At 36.7% G+C, this 19,323-nt stretch overlaps 1 protein-coding gene across 1 annotated transcript in view; it reads right to left on the bottom strand.

Moving 5' to 3' along the window:
* The window catches only part of LOC150084620 (uncharacterized), a 582,065-nt gene that overhangs the window by 517,511 nt on the left and 45,231 nt on the right, over positions 1–19,323 (bottom strand). The window contains exons 3-4 of the mRNA XM_090376306.1: positions 7,395–7,822; positions 4,085–4,750 (exon numbers count right to left, since the gene is read on the bottom strand). Coding sequence (XP_090232432.1) covers positions 4,085–4,750; positions 7,395–7,662 — 934 coding nt within the window. The 5' untranslated portion in view covers positions 7,663–7,822. The remainder of the gene's footprint in view (positions 1–4,084; positions 4,751–7,394; positions 7,823–19,323) is intronic.

The raw sequence follows: 19,323 nt of genomic DNA, 5'->3' as shown, positions 1-19,323 counted from the left end.
CCACTTCCACTTCACCCCTCTGTTCGTTCAAAATACCTGTCCAGCTGAGCCTTAAACTTATTTAGGCTATCAACCTCCACCACAAGGGATGGAAGTCTGTTCCACCAACCAACCACCCGCTGGCTAAAGGCAAATTTCCGCACGTTTATCCTACATCTGTCTTTCCTCAATTTGAATTTATGGCCTATCAGGTGATTTTTCTGAGCTGGAGGAAGAATCCCATCAGCATTGAGCATGCTTAAACCATTCAAGGCTTTATACACCTCTATCAGATCACCTCGCTGGTGCCTAGTCTCCAGACACTGTAATTTGCAAAAATTAAGCCTTTCTTCGTAAGAGCACCCCTTTGTTCCATTCACTAATCTTGTTGCCCTTCTCTATACTCGTTCCAGCAGCTCTACATCCTTCTTGAAATGAGGCCTCCAGACCTGTATACAGTACTCTAGGTGTGGCCTGACCATCGCCTTATACAATGGAATAATCACCTCCTTATCCCTGCTGGAAAAATTCCTGTATATCATTGACAATACTCCATGAGCTACTCTTGCAGCCCGTCTGCACTGCTCAGAGAACTTCATATCTGCCTGCACAACCACCCCCAAGTCCCTTTCATTCTCTACCACTGTCAGTGTAAACACTGCTCCAATTTGTGTAGCAGTCTTCCATGTGCAACATTATACCACAGAGTTGATACGTTGCTCTGGGGTTGCTGTTTCCCATGTGTAGTACTTTACATTTGTCAATGTTAAACTTCATTTGCCACCTCTCAGCCCATCTGCTCAACCTTTCCAGATCCTGCTGCAGCAGCATAGTGTCAGTAGTGTCCTTGACAACCCTGCCAACCTTTGTATCGTCTGCAAACTTGGACATTAAGCCCGATATACCATCATCAATATCATTTATAAATACAGAAAACAATAATGGACCTAACACTGAGCCCTGAGGGACTCCACTAATAACATCAGTCCACGATGAGCAGTGTCCATTGATTACCACTCTCTGTCTTCTCCCCCTCAACCACCCCTTTATCCATAGCAGCAATTTGCCTCCAATGTCACACTGCTCCAATTTGTGTAGCAGTCTTCCATGTGCAACAGTATCAAAAGCCTTTCTAAGATCCAAGTATATAATATCAAAGTTATTCCCTGCATCCAGTTCTTTTGTGACTGCATCATAGTATCCAATCAAGTTTGTCAGGCAAGACTTCCCCTTAACAAAACCATGCTGTGTCTGAGCTATAACTGAAGTCTTGTCTAAATGATCCTGCAGTGCTTCTTTACACAGTGCCTCCATTAATTTTCCTGGAACAGAAGTTAAGCTCACAGGTCTATAATTACTTGTGTCAGCCTTTGATCCTCCTTTGTGAATTGGGGTCACATTTGCACATTTCCAGTCTATGGGTACCTACCCTGAGTCCAAGGAAGCTCTCATAATTATGGCTAAGGGTTTGCTTACTTCCTTTGCTGCCTCCTTTAATATAACTGGATAGATCCCATCCACCCCGGGTGCCTTTCTTGTGTTTATCTTCAACAGTTTCTCCTCCACTTTACTCCCAGTTATTTCAAGATTCTGTAGCTTACTGCTAGAGTTGAATACACCTCTGGCATTCCCCTCGCTGAATAACTCCTCATGTGTGAACGTCGATGCAAAATATTCATTTAGTTTGTTAGCTACCTGAGCAGGATCATCAATTTGAATCACAACATACGATTTCCATTTATTTTCAAACTCATTGAACAAGACCACAATAGCACAAGTCCAGGAACTTTATTGCCACACCTTGTACTTCTTATTATACACTAGATCATTTTTGTAATGTTTTACTACTGTCTTTCTTCTCCAAAATTCTCCAAAATTTAACAGTACCATACTGTTTTTTTGTTAAAATATCAAGAAAGCTATGTCAAGCAGGAGAATGGAGCAAATAGAATCTTCATCGTAAATCCAGAGAATTAACAGTTTGAAAACAGTAAACAATGAATCAATAATAAATGCAATGATAACATTTAAGATTTAAGACAAAGACAGCAATTTGGATTAGAGCTTGAATTATAGTGGAGTGTAAATGCAGTAATTACATAAATTCAGTAACTGTCATTAAACCTAGTAATGAATGAAAATTATTCACCGGAAGAGTTTATTATTTAAATTAGTCACCAGAAGTTTATTATTTTCGCAGTCAAGTTAGGTTACTGACAATTTTTTATGATTAATTTATACCTCTCATTCCAATGGAAGTCACAAAACCTTTTTAGAATGTGCAAGAGAGAGAGAGAGTTTTTTACAAATATATTTTAACAGCACCTAAACTTCGTAAGCTTGTCACTCAAGTCTACACGTGTGTGTGTGTGTGAGGGGGGAGATCCTCTACTCCCTCTGTCCGAGAATGGTTAACTACAGCTCTGACTGAAGCTGACTAGATTTTCATCCAGTACTTGAGAGTCACTGAACACAGACATCTCTAAGCCAGTGGCAGACTGTAATGTACTCATATTGTGGTGACTAAGTGGCTATGGTGAGGCTGGAATGAGAATTAACTGTGAAAGCTGTTTGCTAATTAGCTGTAGCTACTAAATCTATCAACTGACATTGTGCCTATGCCAGCCAACAAGAGAAAAGTTCAACTGGTTAGTATATCTATTTTGTCACTAATATTTACATTACTATGGGGATGGAGACTCTTTGATGAAAACAAAGTTAAAAAGTACACTTAGTTTTGTTTTTAATTATTGAAAAAATATGAGCGAAGTTTTGTATTTTCAGTTCAGTTACAGAAGTTACAAAAGATATAACAGACAATTTTTTTCCTTTTTTGTTTTAGCAAGCATCAAGGCCGCAAAGCATTATTTATGTAAATTTCACATAAATATGACAAAACAGAGAGAGAGAGAGAGAGAGAGAGAGAGAGAGAGAAATGAAAAAAATCTTGTCTCTCTGTTTGAGACCAGAGGACAAAAAAAAAATAAATAAATAAATAAAATAAAATAAATAAATAAATAAAAAAAAAAAATAAATAAATGTTTTTAAAGGGATCTTTTAGTCTGTAATAGACATTAAACCTCAGACTTTTTCCCAAATGGGTGATAAGCATCAATTCACTTATCAGAGAACAATGAGTGATCACAGCTAGAGCCGAATGCTAATATTAATTGTGTAAAGCAGCTGCTGAAACTAATGATAAAATTTTGTCCACATGAACTTAATAGGTTTGTGCTGTCTGACACAATACCACTTGGTCTTATATAAAAAGTACAAAGCAGTTCAGAAAAAACATGAGGGGATTCACAAAGTTGTTTCTTTTAATCACGGCCATCTATTTCCTCTCATTATAATATTCTGTTATATTTCTTACAGACGATATAAAGGTACTTCCAATTCAGGGGAATCCATATTTTACTAAAGTAGATGCACACAGAAAAACACGAGAGTGTTTGAACTCCAGGACAAGCAAAGCACGTTTGTTCATGGAAGCCAGGTTAAGTTGATTATTACAGGTTAAGTGCATTATTACAGGTTAAGTGCATTATTACATATTAAAATTCCACTATCACCCTTATTAAGAATATGGCAGAAAGGGAGTGGAAAAGTGATAATGGCAATGATTCCATTAACAAATATTAGCAAAAGAAACTAGACTCCTTCAATTGCCTCAAGCAATAGATTAAGGAAATTCAGGTGTGTGTGTGTGTGTGTGTGTGTGTGTGTGTGTGTGTGTGTGTGTGTGTGTGTGTGTGTGTGTGTGTGTGTGTGTGTACTCATAATGTACATTCAAGCACATCAAAATGGCAAATTAAAGATTTTCAATAAATATAAAATTTATAAGAAATGCAAACTGCTTTTGTGATTGTCATGTATAAATACATGCAACACAAAAAATATCACATGGAATGTCTATAGGCACTAACATTCCAATGAATGAGGTAAAACCATAACTACACAATATATCAAGAATTATTTATAGATTTCATGTCACAGTGAAAAAAAAAACAAGATTCACAATACTGCTTTTAAGTTGTGTTAACAAAATCATTTCTCTTTTAAGTATTATTGGGTACCTATATCAGTAAACAAAATTATAACTTACCTGATACATCCACAGTTCCTGACTCATTAATGCCGCTTAAAGAAGTACCCTCAACACCGAATGTATCAGTCCCTGTTGAAAATGGCTGAGGAGAAAGCTGCATTTCTTGTCCAGTTTCAATATATGGTTCCTGTGAAACTTCCCCATCCAAAAGGTCAGGTAGTCTCATGCCTGACGATGTTCCTCCTATTCCAGAACCAAGTAATCCATCAAGTGGACCAAAAGTTGAAGTAACAGGAACATCAAATACACTCTGTAGAGTATCATTTTCATTATAATTAATAGCACTAAGCATGGCATCACCTCCAGGATGGTACCTCAATATTTGCTGAGATCTTGATAGTCCACTGCTGGACATATTTGGACTTTGATGTCCAACATCTTGATAAGCTGACACTGCAATCACAGATAACGGAGAGAGGCCATCGACTCTTCCTTCAAACCCAGAGATCATTTTGTCATTTTTTGACTCAGTAACATGTAATGTTACAAATGACTTTGGACTAGCATTCTGTCCTTGAAGAGGACTGCTAAGAGGTCTTGACGACACAACACTGGTAAGGTCACCTTTGTTGCTATCTTTAATATCAAAAGATGTATGAGATTGCAGAGAAGCAAATGTACTATCAGCTGTAAGCAAAAACAGATTTTGCTGCCTTGAACTACCTATAAATATAACAGATATATAAATACAAGATTTAATAAACTGATAACTTTTATAATAAAAAAATTTAAACTCTGATCACACAAGTTAAAATTGATATTTTTTTCCGATCTAGGTTGGTTTTCATATATTGTTAGACACAAGGATTGTACATTTTATACTTTTAAGAATAATAATAGTATTTTCCCAAATATGAATCATTTAGCAAAATACACAATATTAAATCAGAATTGCTGAGGACACATAAGCTGGCAAAGGTCTAAGAGTTAATGAACAGGTGCAGTCATTTATTGTTTTAAAATTTGAACAATGTTATAAACACATAGTGCAGTGCACAAATACAACTTGATAGTAGAAATCAGAGTTGTGATGCTTAATCTGTTCTACGTTGATCTCAACATTTGTAAAAGAATAAGAGAAGTTTACCTCAATATGATATGTAGAACACTTCTATATGATGCTCTCCATAAATTAAAACGAATATAACATTAAAGTAAAAATTAAATTAAAAAAAATCGAAAATATTACATTACAGTAAAAAATTAATTGAAAACAATTAAAAAAAAACAATAGAACACAATTAAAAATCAATTGAACACACTTAAAAATTAAGTAAATAATTAATTAAAAGAATTTAATAAAAATATTGCAAAATGATTTTCCTTCCTGAAGTTGACAACGCTTTTTCAGTAATATTTTTGATTTTTTTATTTAATTTTTACTGTAATATTATATTTGTTTTAATTTCTGGAGAGTATCATATGAAAGTGTCTCTTATTCTTATTCTTTTTGTTCTCTTATTCTTTTACAAATATACAACATATTTCAACTATAAATGCAAAAAAATTCAATTACTATGTGGTAGATGACTCTCATCACTTGGAGTAATACCACCACTTTGCTTACTGGAAGCTTGAAGTAGTGAATCTGTACAGCAGTCTTTTATGTGCAACAGTATTAAAGGCTTTCCTGAAATCCAAGTATGCGATATCAAAATTACTTTTTGCATCCAGTTCCTTTGTTACTGCATCTCGGTATCCAATCAGATTGGTCAGAAAGGTCACTCCTTAACAAATCCATGCTCTTACTGCATTATAATTGCATTCCTGTCTAGATTGTCCTGCATTATTTTCCCCTGGAACAAAAGTTAAGCCCAGGTCTGTAATTAATTATGTAACTTTTTTGATCCCCTTTTACGAATTTGGGATACATTAACACATCTCCAGTCCACGAGTACTCTCCCTGAATACAAGGCTGCTCTCATGATTATGGCTAATTGTTTGCTTACTTCTTTTGCTGCCTCCTTTAATATAACCTGATAGATTTCATTCACTCCAGGTGACTTTCTTAAGTTTAACTTCGGCAATTTTTCTTCAACTTTTCTCTCAATTATTACAAAATCATTTAGTTCCCTGGTAGTTTGATAAATTTCTGGCATCTACTCCCCTAAAGAATGCTTCGTGTAAATATAAGTACAAAATATCTATTCAGTTTCTCAGCAACCTGAGCAGGATCATCAAATATTAAACCATCGATATCAAGTGGACCAATGTGATTGAAATCCTTTCTTCTACTGTTAATATAAGTGAAGATGCCTTTGCTGCTTTTTTGCATTTTTTTTTGCTAGACTTCTCGTAATCTGCCTAACATTCTCTGTGACTTGATTGTAGAATAGTTTACCTCCCCTATAAGCTTCTGTATCACCTAAAAATTTATTTGCATAATTTTATTCTCTGCTACAAGTTTCTTCAGTTCATCTGAAATACACTTAGAGTACGTATGGTTTCTCTACAAAAACCGGTAATACAAACTCATTTCACAAAGATGTAAATTATAAAAATCCATATCATCAGGAAACAATATTTCATTCTGATGACAGGTAACAAGGTGAAAGATTACCTCATTATACTTCTTTAAACTTATTAAGCTCACCTTTGAAAGTAAAGTACAGTAAACTACAATCTGAAACTGGGCCTGACCTTGGCTTGAAAAATAAAATCAAATTATTTGAAGAAATCCTTCTTCACTGAATCTACTAATGAGGTCTGGAGGCCTCATTTCAAGAAGGATGTGGAGCTGCTGGAACGAGTGCAGAGAGGGGCAACAGGATTGGTGAATGGAACAAAGGGGTGCTCTTACGAAGAAGGGCTTAAGTTTTGCAAATTACAGTGTCTGGAGACTAGGCACCAGCGAGGTGATCTGATAGAGGTGTATAAAGCCTTGAATGGTTTGGGCATGCTCAATGCTGATGGGATTCTTCCTCTAGCTCAGAAAAATCACCTGAGAGGGCATAAATTCAAATTGAGGAAAGACAGGTGTAGGATAGACGTGAGGAAATTTGCCTTTAGCCAGCGGGTGGTTGGTTGGTGGAACAGACTTCCATCCCTTGTGGTGGAGGTTGATAGCCTAAATAAGTTTAAGGCTCAGCTGGACAGGTATTTGGAACAAACAGAGGGGTGAAGTGGAAGTGGTTTTTTTTTTTTTTTTTTGGCTGATGCTGCATAAGCTTGCTTTCTTGCATCAAATGCCTCTACTAATGCTAATGCTAATTTTTATCCATAAAAATATTAAATATTTAACACTGAACTGCCTCTTTTTCTATTAATATTACTACACACTATAAAACATCCAATTATAAATACTTACCATAAGGAAAATGAAAAGTGGTGTTGGGATATTCTGAACCATCTAGTATATTTTGTGGCAAACCTGCCACTGGATTTGGATTTTGAGGTGGTATCATGACATAAGATTGATTTGAAGATGGAGCAGGAGAGGATCGCTCCTCCTTTATTGATTGCCCATCCAAAGGACCAGGTGTGTTGCTTGGTGTGGAAGTAACTGCAGTAGAGGTAGGAGTAGAGGAAGGTGATGAAAGGGATTGAGGGGTTTGATTAAAGCCCCCAGTTGACATCCTATATTACCTTTTCAAGAAGCCACAGTCTTTTATAGTACAATTTCTTTTTGTTATCTTTATCTCCCATTTAGAATACCTGAAGAAATTATCTAAATTGATAAAAAGGCACCAAATGCTAGTCAGTATTTTACATTATTATATGTTCTTCTGTAGGGGCCTGAAAAATGATTAAAAAAAAGGAAATTTGCAAATGAAATCAACTCATGAATTTATTTTAGAAAAACTAAAAATGAAAAAAATATATATATATATTATAAGAGAATTTTACAGGATAATATATATATATATATATATACATATATATATATATATTTAAATAATGGCTTAAAGATTAAGATGTAATAACAAAAAACAAAAAATAAGAAAAAATGACCATTATTGGCCTTGTGGTCCTCTGGCAATATGGGGCATAATGGTCAGTCTATTATTTTGATATTTTGTTTTTCTCTTTTAGCCCCTTTTTGGTGATATTTCACGTTTTTCGGAATTGGTACCTTCGAGGGGGGTACCGCTAAATTATAATATAATTGGTATTATTTTAAATTTTATATCGGTTTTATTAATTGGATTTAAAGTGCTAAATTATATAGGGGACTTTCGGCTACTGTTTATGTCTTATTACCTTTACCTTTACTTCTCCTTCCCTGTTGGTTTATTTTACATTATTTTTATGTTAATTTTCGCTCTACAGTTTTTGCCATACTAATGGCTTATGTTTTATTATTTTGTTTTATTTTGAATTATCGGATATATATATATATATATATATATATATATATAGATAGATAGATAGATAAGTAGATTGGGGATGAAATGTAGAAAATCTGACAAAACCGGAAGCAGTAACAATGGAAAAATCATTAGGTACCTGATAATAAAAGTAATTATTTTAACAGTAATACTAAATGCTATAGATCCAATGATTTTAACTTCCTCATCAAGGGTCAGCAGCCAAAAACAAAGGAATATAGCAAGAAGTAAGGCCTCTGTTTCTGATATGAAATATACATACATGTTGTTAAAATAATGAAACCAAATTGAAAAAGTGTGCGCGGAAGCAAAATCAAATGTGACAGTAGGTAAGAAGTTGAGGTATATTTCACAGCCGACCCAACAGAGACAGAAGAACACAAAAGAAAAAAGAAAAGAAAAAAATATTGTAATCTAAGCAAGAGGAATTTAAAATGAAAGACCCTGACAAAGAAAGACAACACTGTGGTGTGTGTCGAGCAGGTGTCAGGGAGATAGACAGAGGAGAGTAACTGCCAAGTTGAGTTGTGTTGGTGTTCAAAAGGATTAGCAAATTTGGCCGCAGGGTATTTATAACATGTTATAACGACTCCAAGTTTGGGAGGGGAGCGGCTGTAAGTAGTTATAAGTTAAAGTTAACGTTACATAGTGCGATGGGAAGGTTGCCAATTAAACCAATAAAGCAATACAACCCAGGAAAGAGGAGAAACATTAAACTGACAAAGTAGTGCAAAAAGATTCTAAACTTTGTTGGAGACGAAAATAATGAGATCAAGTTGGTTAAAATAATGAAACCAAGTTGAAAACTTGGTTTCATTATTTAACCAAGTGCTACATATATTTCATATCAGAAACAGAGGCCTTACTTCTTGTTATATTTCCTTTGTTTTTGGCTGCTGACCCTTGATGAAGAAGTTAAAATCATCAGATCTATAGCATTAAGTACTACTGTTAATATATTACTTTTATTTTTCAGGTACCTAATGATTTTTCCATTGTCACTGCTTCCGGTTTTGCCAGCTTTTCTCCATTTCATCCCCAATCTACTTATCTACATCCCATTATGGTCGTTGGTACTTCTACTATTTCTAGTAATGCCCCTAGTCCATAAACCATCCTAATATATTGCTAAACATAATTCTTTATTTTGTTGTAAACATTCACTACAACCTATTATTAATAGATTGTATTTCAAAAGCTTTGTCTAGGTGTTACTAATGCTACCTTGAATAGCTATCTCAACCAATCAAACTCAATGTTTTTATACTATGCTGACTGCTCAACCTTGTCTTGTGACTTTGGATTAAATCCCTTCTTTATTGCTTTTCCTGCTCTGACAAATTCCCACAATACTCCACTTATACTCTTTTTATCACCTAGTGTTAAGGTCGACCTTGCTAATTATTTACATTTTTTGCATTTTATCATTATTATGATTTTTATGGAATTAGTGTTGCCTTGCATTATATATATTTATTATGTTTTTGCTTCATTAATTGGATTTAAAATATTAATTGGATTTAAAATATTAATAATAAAAGATTTCTTTTATTATTAATATTTTTTATTTTCATGTTTACTTGCTTTTTATGGATTGTCAGCATTCTATAAACATACTACATGGGCAGAGTAGTATAAATCTGACCACAATGAGGAGCTATACAAAGCTTATGTTTCGTATAGTTCCTCGATACATTACTTAAATTCAGGACATTCACATTTAACACACACCACACAGAGCAAACCAGCATAATGCTTCCAGCCTGAATAATGTTGAGGTTACGGCCTCCAATTCCAATCATCTTCATTCCTATTAAAATTTAACAAATGAACCAACAAAATTTGTCTTACATGTCCGTACATGCATCCTCAGCATGGTACTAACATTGCTGATGTACCTATATTCTGCAAATGCAGCAATGTGGTTTACCCATGCCTTACCTCTAACATGAAGACTCAACCTCCATAGATCTGATATTAATAACTACAGTAGCCATAATAACAGAAACTCTAAGCAGGAAATTGAATACAAGCACTTCCAGTCACATTGTTTTACCAAGCAATGTGACTGGAAGTGCTTCTTGACTGCTGCTCTAGAAATAGCCAGGAAGAATTTTTCATGCTTAAATTAGCATTTATAAACCCAGATCTTACAAAAACCAAAACACAACAATAATACCTATTAGAATAATCTGGGTGAATTTCAGCAGACTATTACTGAATGGGACAACAGGCAGTTTGATGTACAGAAGATTCAGTAGTAAACAGTACTATTATTCAGTACTAAACAGTATTCTGAATCCACTTTAGATGTGAAATCATCCTTAAGTTTGATTTCGCATCTAACTATTGTTGAAGTTAAACATAAGAAAGGCACCTGGGGTGCATGGGATCTGTTTGTTTGTTATTTGGTTTTAGGAGCATTAGCAACTAAGGCCATATTGCTCCGGGGATATGCAGTGGTCATTCCAACCTTTCCGCATCCTCTGTATTTGGTGGTCACGGGCTCGAACCCCGGTCTAATCAAGAAGCGTATGCTATTTGTATGCACTGCTGCTCGTGCCCACCTGGCTATGGAGGCGCCTGGATGGGATCTATCCAGTTATATTAAAGGAGGCAGCAAAGGAAGTAAGAAAACCCTTAGCGATAATTATGAGAGTATCCTTGGACTCAGGGGAGGTCCCCACGGACTGGAGACGTGCAAATGTATCCCCAATTCACAAAGGGGGGATCGAAGGGTGACACGAGTAATTACAAAACAGTTAGTTTAACTTCTTTTCCGGGTAAAATAATGGAGTCACTGGTTAAAGACGCATTGCAGGATCACCTAGACAAGACTGCAGCAATAATTCAGACACAGCATGGGTTTGTTAAGATTTCAAAGCCTTGTCCGACAAATTTGTTTCGATACTGTTATGTGGTCACAAAGGAACAGGATGCAAAAAATAATTTTGATATCATATACTTGGATTTCAGGAAAGCTTTAGACACTGTTGTGCATGGAAGACTACTGTACAAATTGGAGCAGAATGGTATTAAGGATAAGTTGCTACAATGGATAAAAGGATGGTTGAGTGGGAGAAGACAGAGGGTGGTATTCAATGGGTGCTGCTCTTCGTAGACTAATGTTATAAGTGGAGTCTCACAGGGTTCGGTGATGGGTCCACTGTTGTTTTGTATATTTATCAATGATATTGATGAAGGTATATCAGGCTTAGTGTCAAAGTTTGCAGATGATACAAAGATTGGCAAGGCTGTTAATGACAATAATGGCACTGTGCTACTGCAACAGGATCTAGAAAATTTGGGCAGATGCACTGAGAAGTGGCAACTGAAGTTTAACATTGACAAATGCAAAGTAGTGCATATGAGTAGAAGTAACCATACCAACTGTGTGGTACTACACTTAAGGTGGTAGAAAATGAAAAAGACCTGGGAGTAATTCTGCAGTCAGATATGAAGTTTTCTAAGCAATGCAGACAGGCTGTCAGGGCAGGTCATGGGGTTTTGTCAATGATATACAGGAACTTTGCTAGGAGGGAAAAGGAGGTGATTGTCCCTTTGTATAAGGCAATGTTCAGGCCACGCCTTCAGTACTGTGTACAAGTCTGGAGGCCTCACTTTAGAAAGGATGTAGATTTGGTGGAGCGTGTACAGAGAAGAGCAACAAGATTGGTGAGGGGAATGACGGGATCCTCTTACCAAGAGAGGCTTTAGTTCTGTAAATTGCAGGGGCTGGAGACTAATCACCTGCGAGGTGATCTGATTGAGGTGTATACGGCCTTGAATGGGTTGAGCACACTGAATTCTGATGGGATTCTTACACTAGTTTAGATTACAAACCTATGGGAACATAAATTCAAATTGAGGAAAGACAGATGTAGAATAGATGTGCAGAAATTTGCCTTTAGCCAGTGGGTGGTTAATTGCTGGAACAAACTTCCATCTGCCGTTGTGGAAGTTGATAGGTTAAATAAATTTAAGGAGGAACTGGACAAACATTTAGAGGGAATTGTTGTGTAATTTTTTTTTTTTTTTTTATAAATATATATTTTTTTATTTTATTATTATTTTTTTTTTTTTGGGTCATGCTGCATAAGCTGCATCATATGCCACCACTACTATTACTACTACTTCTACATCTACTTGATCTGCTAACAGATATTTGAAAATTTGAACTAAAATCACCCATTAATCATAATCTTAACATACTACCATTATGCTCAAATATAATGCTAATATGGAGAGCATTAAGAGCTGTATTAAGAAATTTTCTGATCTCCTTCCTACTGGATGCCAAATCTAGATTCAAATATTCGAAACCTTTTTGGCTTAGGTTGCAACTATAAATCCCTAGTCACTAACATGGATAAATTTAATCTTAAACTTAATCCAACAGATGTATATGCCACAAAGCTATACTGCAGCCTTTTGTTAATACACATTTTGGTCATATTATTACTGGTAATTTAGATGTTATACTCAACCACGAACTCAGACATATCATGTCCTATGATTTTAAATTCAGATTATATACAAAAATCAGTTTTGCAAATTTAAAAAAACTATTATATCAGGATTTACTCAACTTCTATTTCATGCTATCTAACAAATAACACCACCATTGAAGCCTTCCAAATATGGATAAATACAGTACTAACTAAAATATTCAATAACCATAAGACTTTAAAACATCATGGTTCCCCTACAGCGGTATAAAATGCCACTTTTCCAAAATTACGCAACAATTCTCATATCTACATAAATATTTCGCCGTCATCACTCCTGTTGACAAAGCCTCCAACAACTATGCCATTATTTGTAAAGCTTTTTATTTCCAGACTTTAAATGCAGAACTGAATTCAAGTACCACTTACAAGATTATTACCAATAACAGTATTATCACAAAGAAAATAATAGCCTTCAGCAAAAAATTAAAATTTAACATTAGCAACTACAGATTCCTTTACATTTATTTCAAACTTAAGTTCCACAAACCACATTAGTTTCAGATTCATCACTTCATATAAATACAGTTATACCCATAAACCTGGCAAGGCATTGGAACAACTACTCAAACCTATTATGGATATCCTACCTAACAGCAGAATTATAAATAAGAATTTACCTGTAATAGAAGTATTGAAAAATAGCAATATTTCTCACATTCAAACTTTTGACTTTAACGGTCTTTTTACAAGTATAGATCTAACCAACTTGAAGTCAGTCTTGAATAAAATATACAATAATTATAAGTAAGACTAAATGCAACTGGGCATAATATTTTTAAGAGTTATAATTATCTATATAATATAGGTGTCAAAACACCATAGAAAACTCTTAAAAGGAAAAAACTGTGATAGTAGTGTAAAAGGCATCATTTCAATTGTATCTCGTATTGCTGATCCTTCACAACGAGTTACCATGTATTGCACAACCGCGAATAACAGACGCTTCACTAACAGAGAAGACTATTGTTACTTATTCTCAGTGGGCACCACTACCCAGAAGGCACCGTTTTAAGGATGTTGGCCTTTCATCGGTGGATGGGCAGGCACCCTGGTACTGCCAACATGACAACCCAGTTGTGAAGATAATCCCACAATATGAGAGATGCCAAAAGGTGTACGTGATAATGGTTATAATTAGCAACTGGGCATAATTATCTGTATAATATAGGTGTAAAAGCACCAAAGAAAACTCTTAAAAGGAAAAAACTACGATGGTAGTGTAAAAGGCATCATTTCAACTGATCTCATATTGTGCTCATCCTTCACAATGAATTACTATGTATTCACCCCACCGATAAAAGGCCAACAAGCCTTGAAATGATGCCATCTGGGTGGTGGTGCCCACCGAGAATAAGTAACAGTAGTCTTCTCTATTAATGAAGCGTTACTTATTCAAGGTTCTGCAATAAATGGTAACTCGTTGTGAAGGATCAGCACAATATGAGATACAGTTGAAATGATGCCTTTTACACTACTATCATAGTTTTTTTTTTCCTTTTAAGAGTTTTCTATGGTGTTTTTACACCAATATTACATAGACAATAATTATAAGAACATTATAAATTGCAAAACCAGATATTGGAACAATCTAACCAACCTCTGTATTTCCAATAACTACATCTTTCATGGCAACACTGTCTACCTACAAACCATGAGGAGGTCAGTAGGGAAGTGGAGGCCAGAGGTTTATCAAAATCTGGCAAGGAGCTAAATGATTTTGTAATAACTGAGAGTAAAGTGGAAGAGAAATTGTTGAAATTGAAGATAAGAAAGGCACATGAGGTCAGTGCCAGATTTACATATGGGCTGACAGGCTGCAGTCCAGGGCCTCGGCCTCCTGCCAAAAATAATTTTTAAAAAATTACCATTAATTTTATTTCATTTGTAATGATAAAAATCGGGGGCGTACCTAGGCCAAAATAATGTGTAAGCAGAAATCCAAAATTCAGGAACACATTGATGGGAGTGCCAAATGCACTCACCCTTGATTTTACTATCTAGGCCTAGTTGCTGTTGTTGTTGTTATTTGATTTTTAGGAGCATTAGCAACTAAGGCCATATTGCTCCGGGGATATGCGGTGGTCATTCCCTGACCTTTCCGCATCCTCCGTATTTGGTGGTCACGAGCTTAAATACTCACGCATTTAAAGCCAATCACATCATATGGCTTTGTACAGCAGGCAGAAACAGACCTACATAATCCCTCTGATACAGAACATTTGTATTTACAAACAGAAGAAAATCAAGTAGATTACACTGGGCAGCCTGAAGAACAACCAGTTTATATATATTTATCAACTTATGAGAGCAATAATTATGAGAGCTTCCTTGGACTCGGAGGAGGTCCCCATGGACTGGAGATGTGACATCTATCACCAATTCAAAAAGGGGGTTCAAAAGGTGACACAAGTAACCTTTTGAACTAACAGACATGTTAGTTTAACTTGTGTTCCAGGGAAAATAATGGAATCACTGGTTAAAGAAGCACTGCAAGATTATCTAGACAAGCCTGCAGTAATAGTTAAGACACCGTATGGCTTTGTTAAAGGGAGGTCTTATCTGACCAATTTGATTGGATACTATGATGTCGTCACAAAGGAACTGGATGCAAAAAATAATTTTTATATCATATACTTGGATTTCAGGAAGGCTTTTTGATACTGTTGCACATGGAAGACTGCTGTACAAATTGGAGAGGTATGGCATTAAGGGTAAGTTGCTACAATGGATAAAGGGATGGTTGAGGGGGAGACGACACAGTGTGGTAATCAATTGACACTGCACTTCGTGGACAAATGTTATTAGTGAAGTTCCCCAGGGTTCGGTGTTGGGCCCATTGCTGTTTTGTATATTTATCAATGATATTGATGAAGGTATATCAGGTTTAATGTCCAAGTTTGCAGATGATACAAAGGTTGGCAGGGTTGTTAATGGCGGTATGCTACTCCAACTGAATCTAGATAAGTTGGGAAAATAGGCTGAGAAGTGGCAACTGAAGTTTAACATCCACAAATGCAAAGTACTGCATATCGGTAGCAGTAACCGAAGAGAAACGTACCAACTATGTGGCACTACACTAAGGGAAGTGGAAAGTAAAAAAGACCTGGGGGTAATTGTGCGGTCAAATATGAAGTTCACTGAGCAGTGCAGATGGGCTGCCAGGGCAGGTCATGGAGTCTTGTCAATAATATATAGGAATTTTGCTAGTAAGGACAGGGAGGTGATTATTCCGTTACACAAGGCAATAGTCAGGCCACATTTACAGTACTGTGTACAGGTCTCGAGGACTCAATTTAGGAAGGATGTAAGTTGCTAGAACGAGTGCAAAGAAGGGCAACAAGACTGGTGAGGGGAACAAAGGGGTGCTCTTACCAAGAAAGGCTTAAGTTCAGCAAATTGCAGCACCTGGAGAATAGGCACTCGTGAGGTGATTTGATTGAGGTGTATAAAGCCTTGAATGGGTTGAGAAAGCTGAATACTGATGGGATTCTTCCTCTTTCTCAGACTAAGAACCTGAGGGGGCATAGATTCAAATTGAGGAAAGTCAGTTGTAGAATAGATATGTGGAAATTTGCCTTTAGCCAGCAGGTAGTTGGTTGTTGAGGTAGCTTCCACAACAAAAGATGGAACAGGCTTCCATCTTTTGTTGTGTGAAGAGAATAGCCTAAATAAATTTAAGGCAGAACTGGACAGGATTTGGAACGAATGGAGGGGTGAAATAGTAGGGGTTTTTTTTGGCTGATGCTGCATAAGCTTGCTTTCTTGCATCATATGCTCTACTAATGCTAACTTCAAGGAGAACTGTTGTCAGTAACTACCACTACAAGTACAGAAACTTCTGGAGAAAGTGACAATGAAGTGCCAGGACCTACAGCCAAAAAATTAACACAAGGCACTGAAGGAACATGCCACGAGATAGTTACACCAAAAGAAGCAGTTCAAGCTCATTACCATCTTAAAGACTTGGAAAACAAAGCAAATGATCTCACCGAAAACCCTAGTATTGCAGACACAAAAATACCTACTGTTAATGCCACTAGTGATTTCAGAGACAATGAAGTAGGTTTATGGACCACCTTGAATAAGGAGGAAATATTATTCTGGATTGAGAAAGGTCCATCGGAATGTCAGCACTGGGATGGACCTTTTATCAATTTGAAGTGAACATACAAAAACCAAGCCCAGTTCTGCTCAAAGAATTTATTCCATTCCACCGAAGTAAATGGAGAAACCTAGCCTCAAGATTGGCTAGTGCATTCTCCCACAAAAGGAAAAGTCTACTGTTAGCATTAGCATTAGTAGAGGCATTTGATGCAAGAAAGCAAGCTTATGTAGCATCAGCCAAAAATAAATAAATAATAAAAATAAATAAAAAATAACCACTTCCACTTCACCCTTCTGTTCGTTCGAAATACCTGTCCAGCTGAGCCTTAAACTTATTTAGGCAATCATCTTCCATGACAAGGGATGGAAGTCTGTTCCACAAACCAACCACCCGCTGGCTAAATGCAAATTTCCGCACGTCTATCCTACATCTGTCTTTCTTCAAGTTGAATTTATGCCCTCTCAGGTGATTATTCTGAGCAAGAGGCAGAATCCCATCAGCATTGAGCATGCTCAAACCATTCAAGGCTTTATACACCTCTATCAGATCACCTCACCGGTGCCTAGTCTCCAGACACTGTAATTTGCAAAACTTAGGCCTTTCTTCGTAAGAGCACCCCTTTGTTCCATTCACTAATCTTGTTGCCCTTCTCTGTACTGTTTCCAGCATCTCTACATCCTTCTTGAAATGAGGCCTCCAGACCTGTATACAGTACTCTAGGTGCGGTCTGACCATTGCCTTATACAAGGGAACGATCACCTCCTTATCCCTGCTAGAAAAATTCCTATATATCATCGACAATACACCATGAGCTACTCTTGCAGCCCGTCTGCACTGCTCAGAAAACTTCATATCTGCCAGCCCAACCACCCCCAGGTCCCTTTCATTCTCTACCACTGTCAGTGTAGTACCACAGAGTTGATACGTTGCTCTGGGGTTGCTGTTTCCCATATGTAGTACTTTACATTTGTCAATGTTAAACTTCATTTGCCACCTCTCAGCCCATCTGCTCAACCTTTCCAGATCCTGTTGCAGTAGCATAGTGTCAGTAGTGTCCTTGACAACCCTGCCAACCTTCGTATCGGCTGCAAACTTGGACATTAAGCTTGATATACCATCATCAATATCATTTATAAATACAGAAAACAATAATGGACCCAATACTGAACCCTGAGAGACTCCACTAATAACATTAGTCCAGGATGAGCAGTGTCCATTGATTACCACTCTCTGTCTTCTCCCCCTCAACCACCCCTTTATCCATAGCAGCAATTTGCCTCCAATGCCACACTGCTCCAATTTGTGCAGCAGTCTTCCATGTGCAACAGTATCAAAAGCCTTTCTAAGATCCAAGTATATAATATCAAAGTTATTCCGTGCATCCAGTTCTTTTGTGACTGCATCATAGTATCCAATCAAATTGGTCAGGCAAGACTTCCCCTTAACAAAACCATGCTGTGTCCGAGCTATAACTGAAGTCTTGTCTGGATGATCCTGCAGTCCTTCTTTAACCAGTGCCTCCATTAATTTTCAGGGAACAGAAGTTAAACTCACAGGTCTATAATTAATTGTGTCAGCCTTTGATCCTCCTTTGTAAATTGGGGTCACATTTGCACATCTCGAGTCCATGGGTAACTCCCCGGAGCCCAAGGAAGCTCTCATAATTATGGCTAAGGGTTTGCTTACTTCCTTTGCTGCCTCCTTTAATATAACTGGATAGATCCCATCCACCCCAGGTGCCTTTCTTGTGTTTATCTTCAACAATTTCTCCTCCACTTTACTCTCAGTTATTACAAGATTCTCTAGCTTACTGCCAGAGTTGAATACACTTCTGGCATTCCCCTCGCTGGATAACTCCTCATGTGTGAATGTCGATGCAAAATATTCATTTAGTTTGTTAGCTACCTGAGCAGGATCATCAATAGTTGACCTATCGATATCAAGTGGACCAATCTGATTCATCCCCTTCCTTCTAGAGTTTACATAAGTAAAGAACTCTTTGCTGTTTTTCTTTGCATCCCTTGCCAAAGATTTCTCGTAATCTGCCTTCGCCTGCCTAACCTCCTTTGTAACTTGGTTACAGATCAACTTGTATCTATCATAGGCTTCTGTGTCACGTGTTAATTTGTATGTATCCCATGCATGGAATTTTTTTTCTACCATATGTCTCATTAGTTCATCTGACATCCATTTAGGCCTAAACCTTGAACAATATTTCTTAGTTGGTATGTAAAGCCTAGTAGCTTCCAAGATAAGTTCGTTGAATGCTTCCCATTTTGAATTTGCTGTTGG

The sequence above is a fragment of the Mastigoproctus giganteus genome, chromosome 6, assembly GCF_048544385.1.
Source record: "Mastigoproctus giganteus isolate SK-2022 chromosome 6, ASM4854438v1, whole genome shotgun sequence".
In the NCBI taxonomy this organism is placed as follows: Eukaryota; Metazoa; Arthropoda; class Arachnida; order Uropygi; family Thelyphonidae; genus Mastigoproctus; species Mastigoproctus giganteus.
This window is presented reverse-complemented; position numbering and strand designations above follow the sequence as displayed.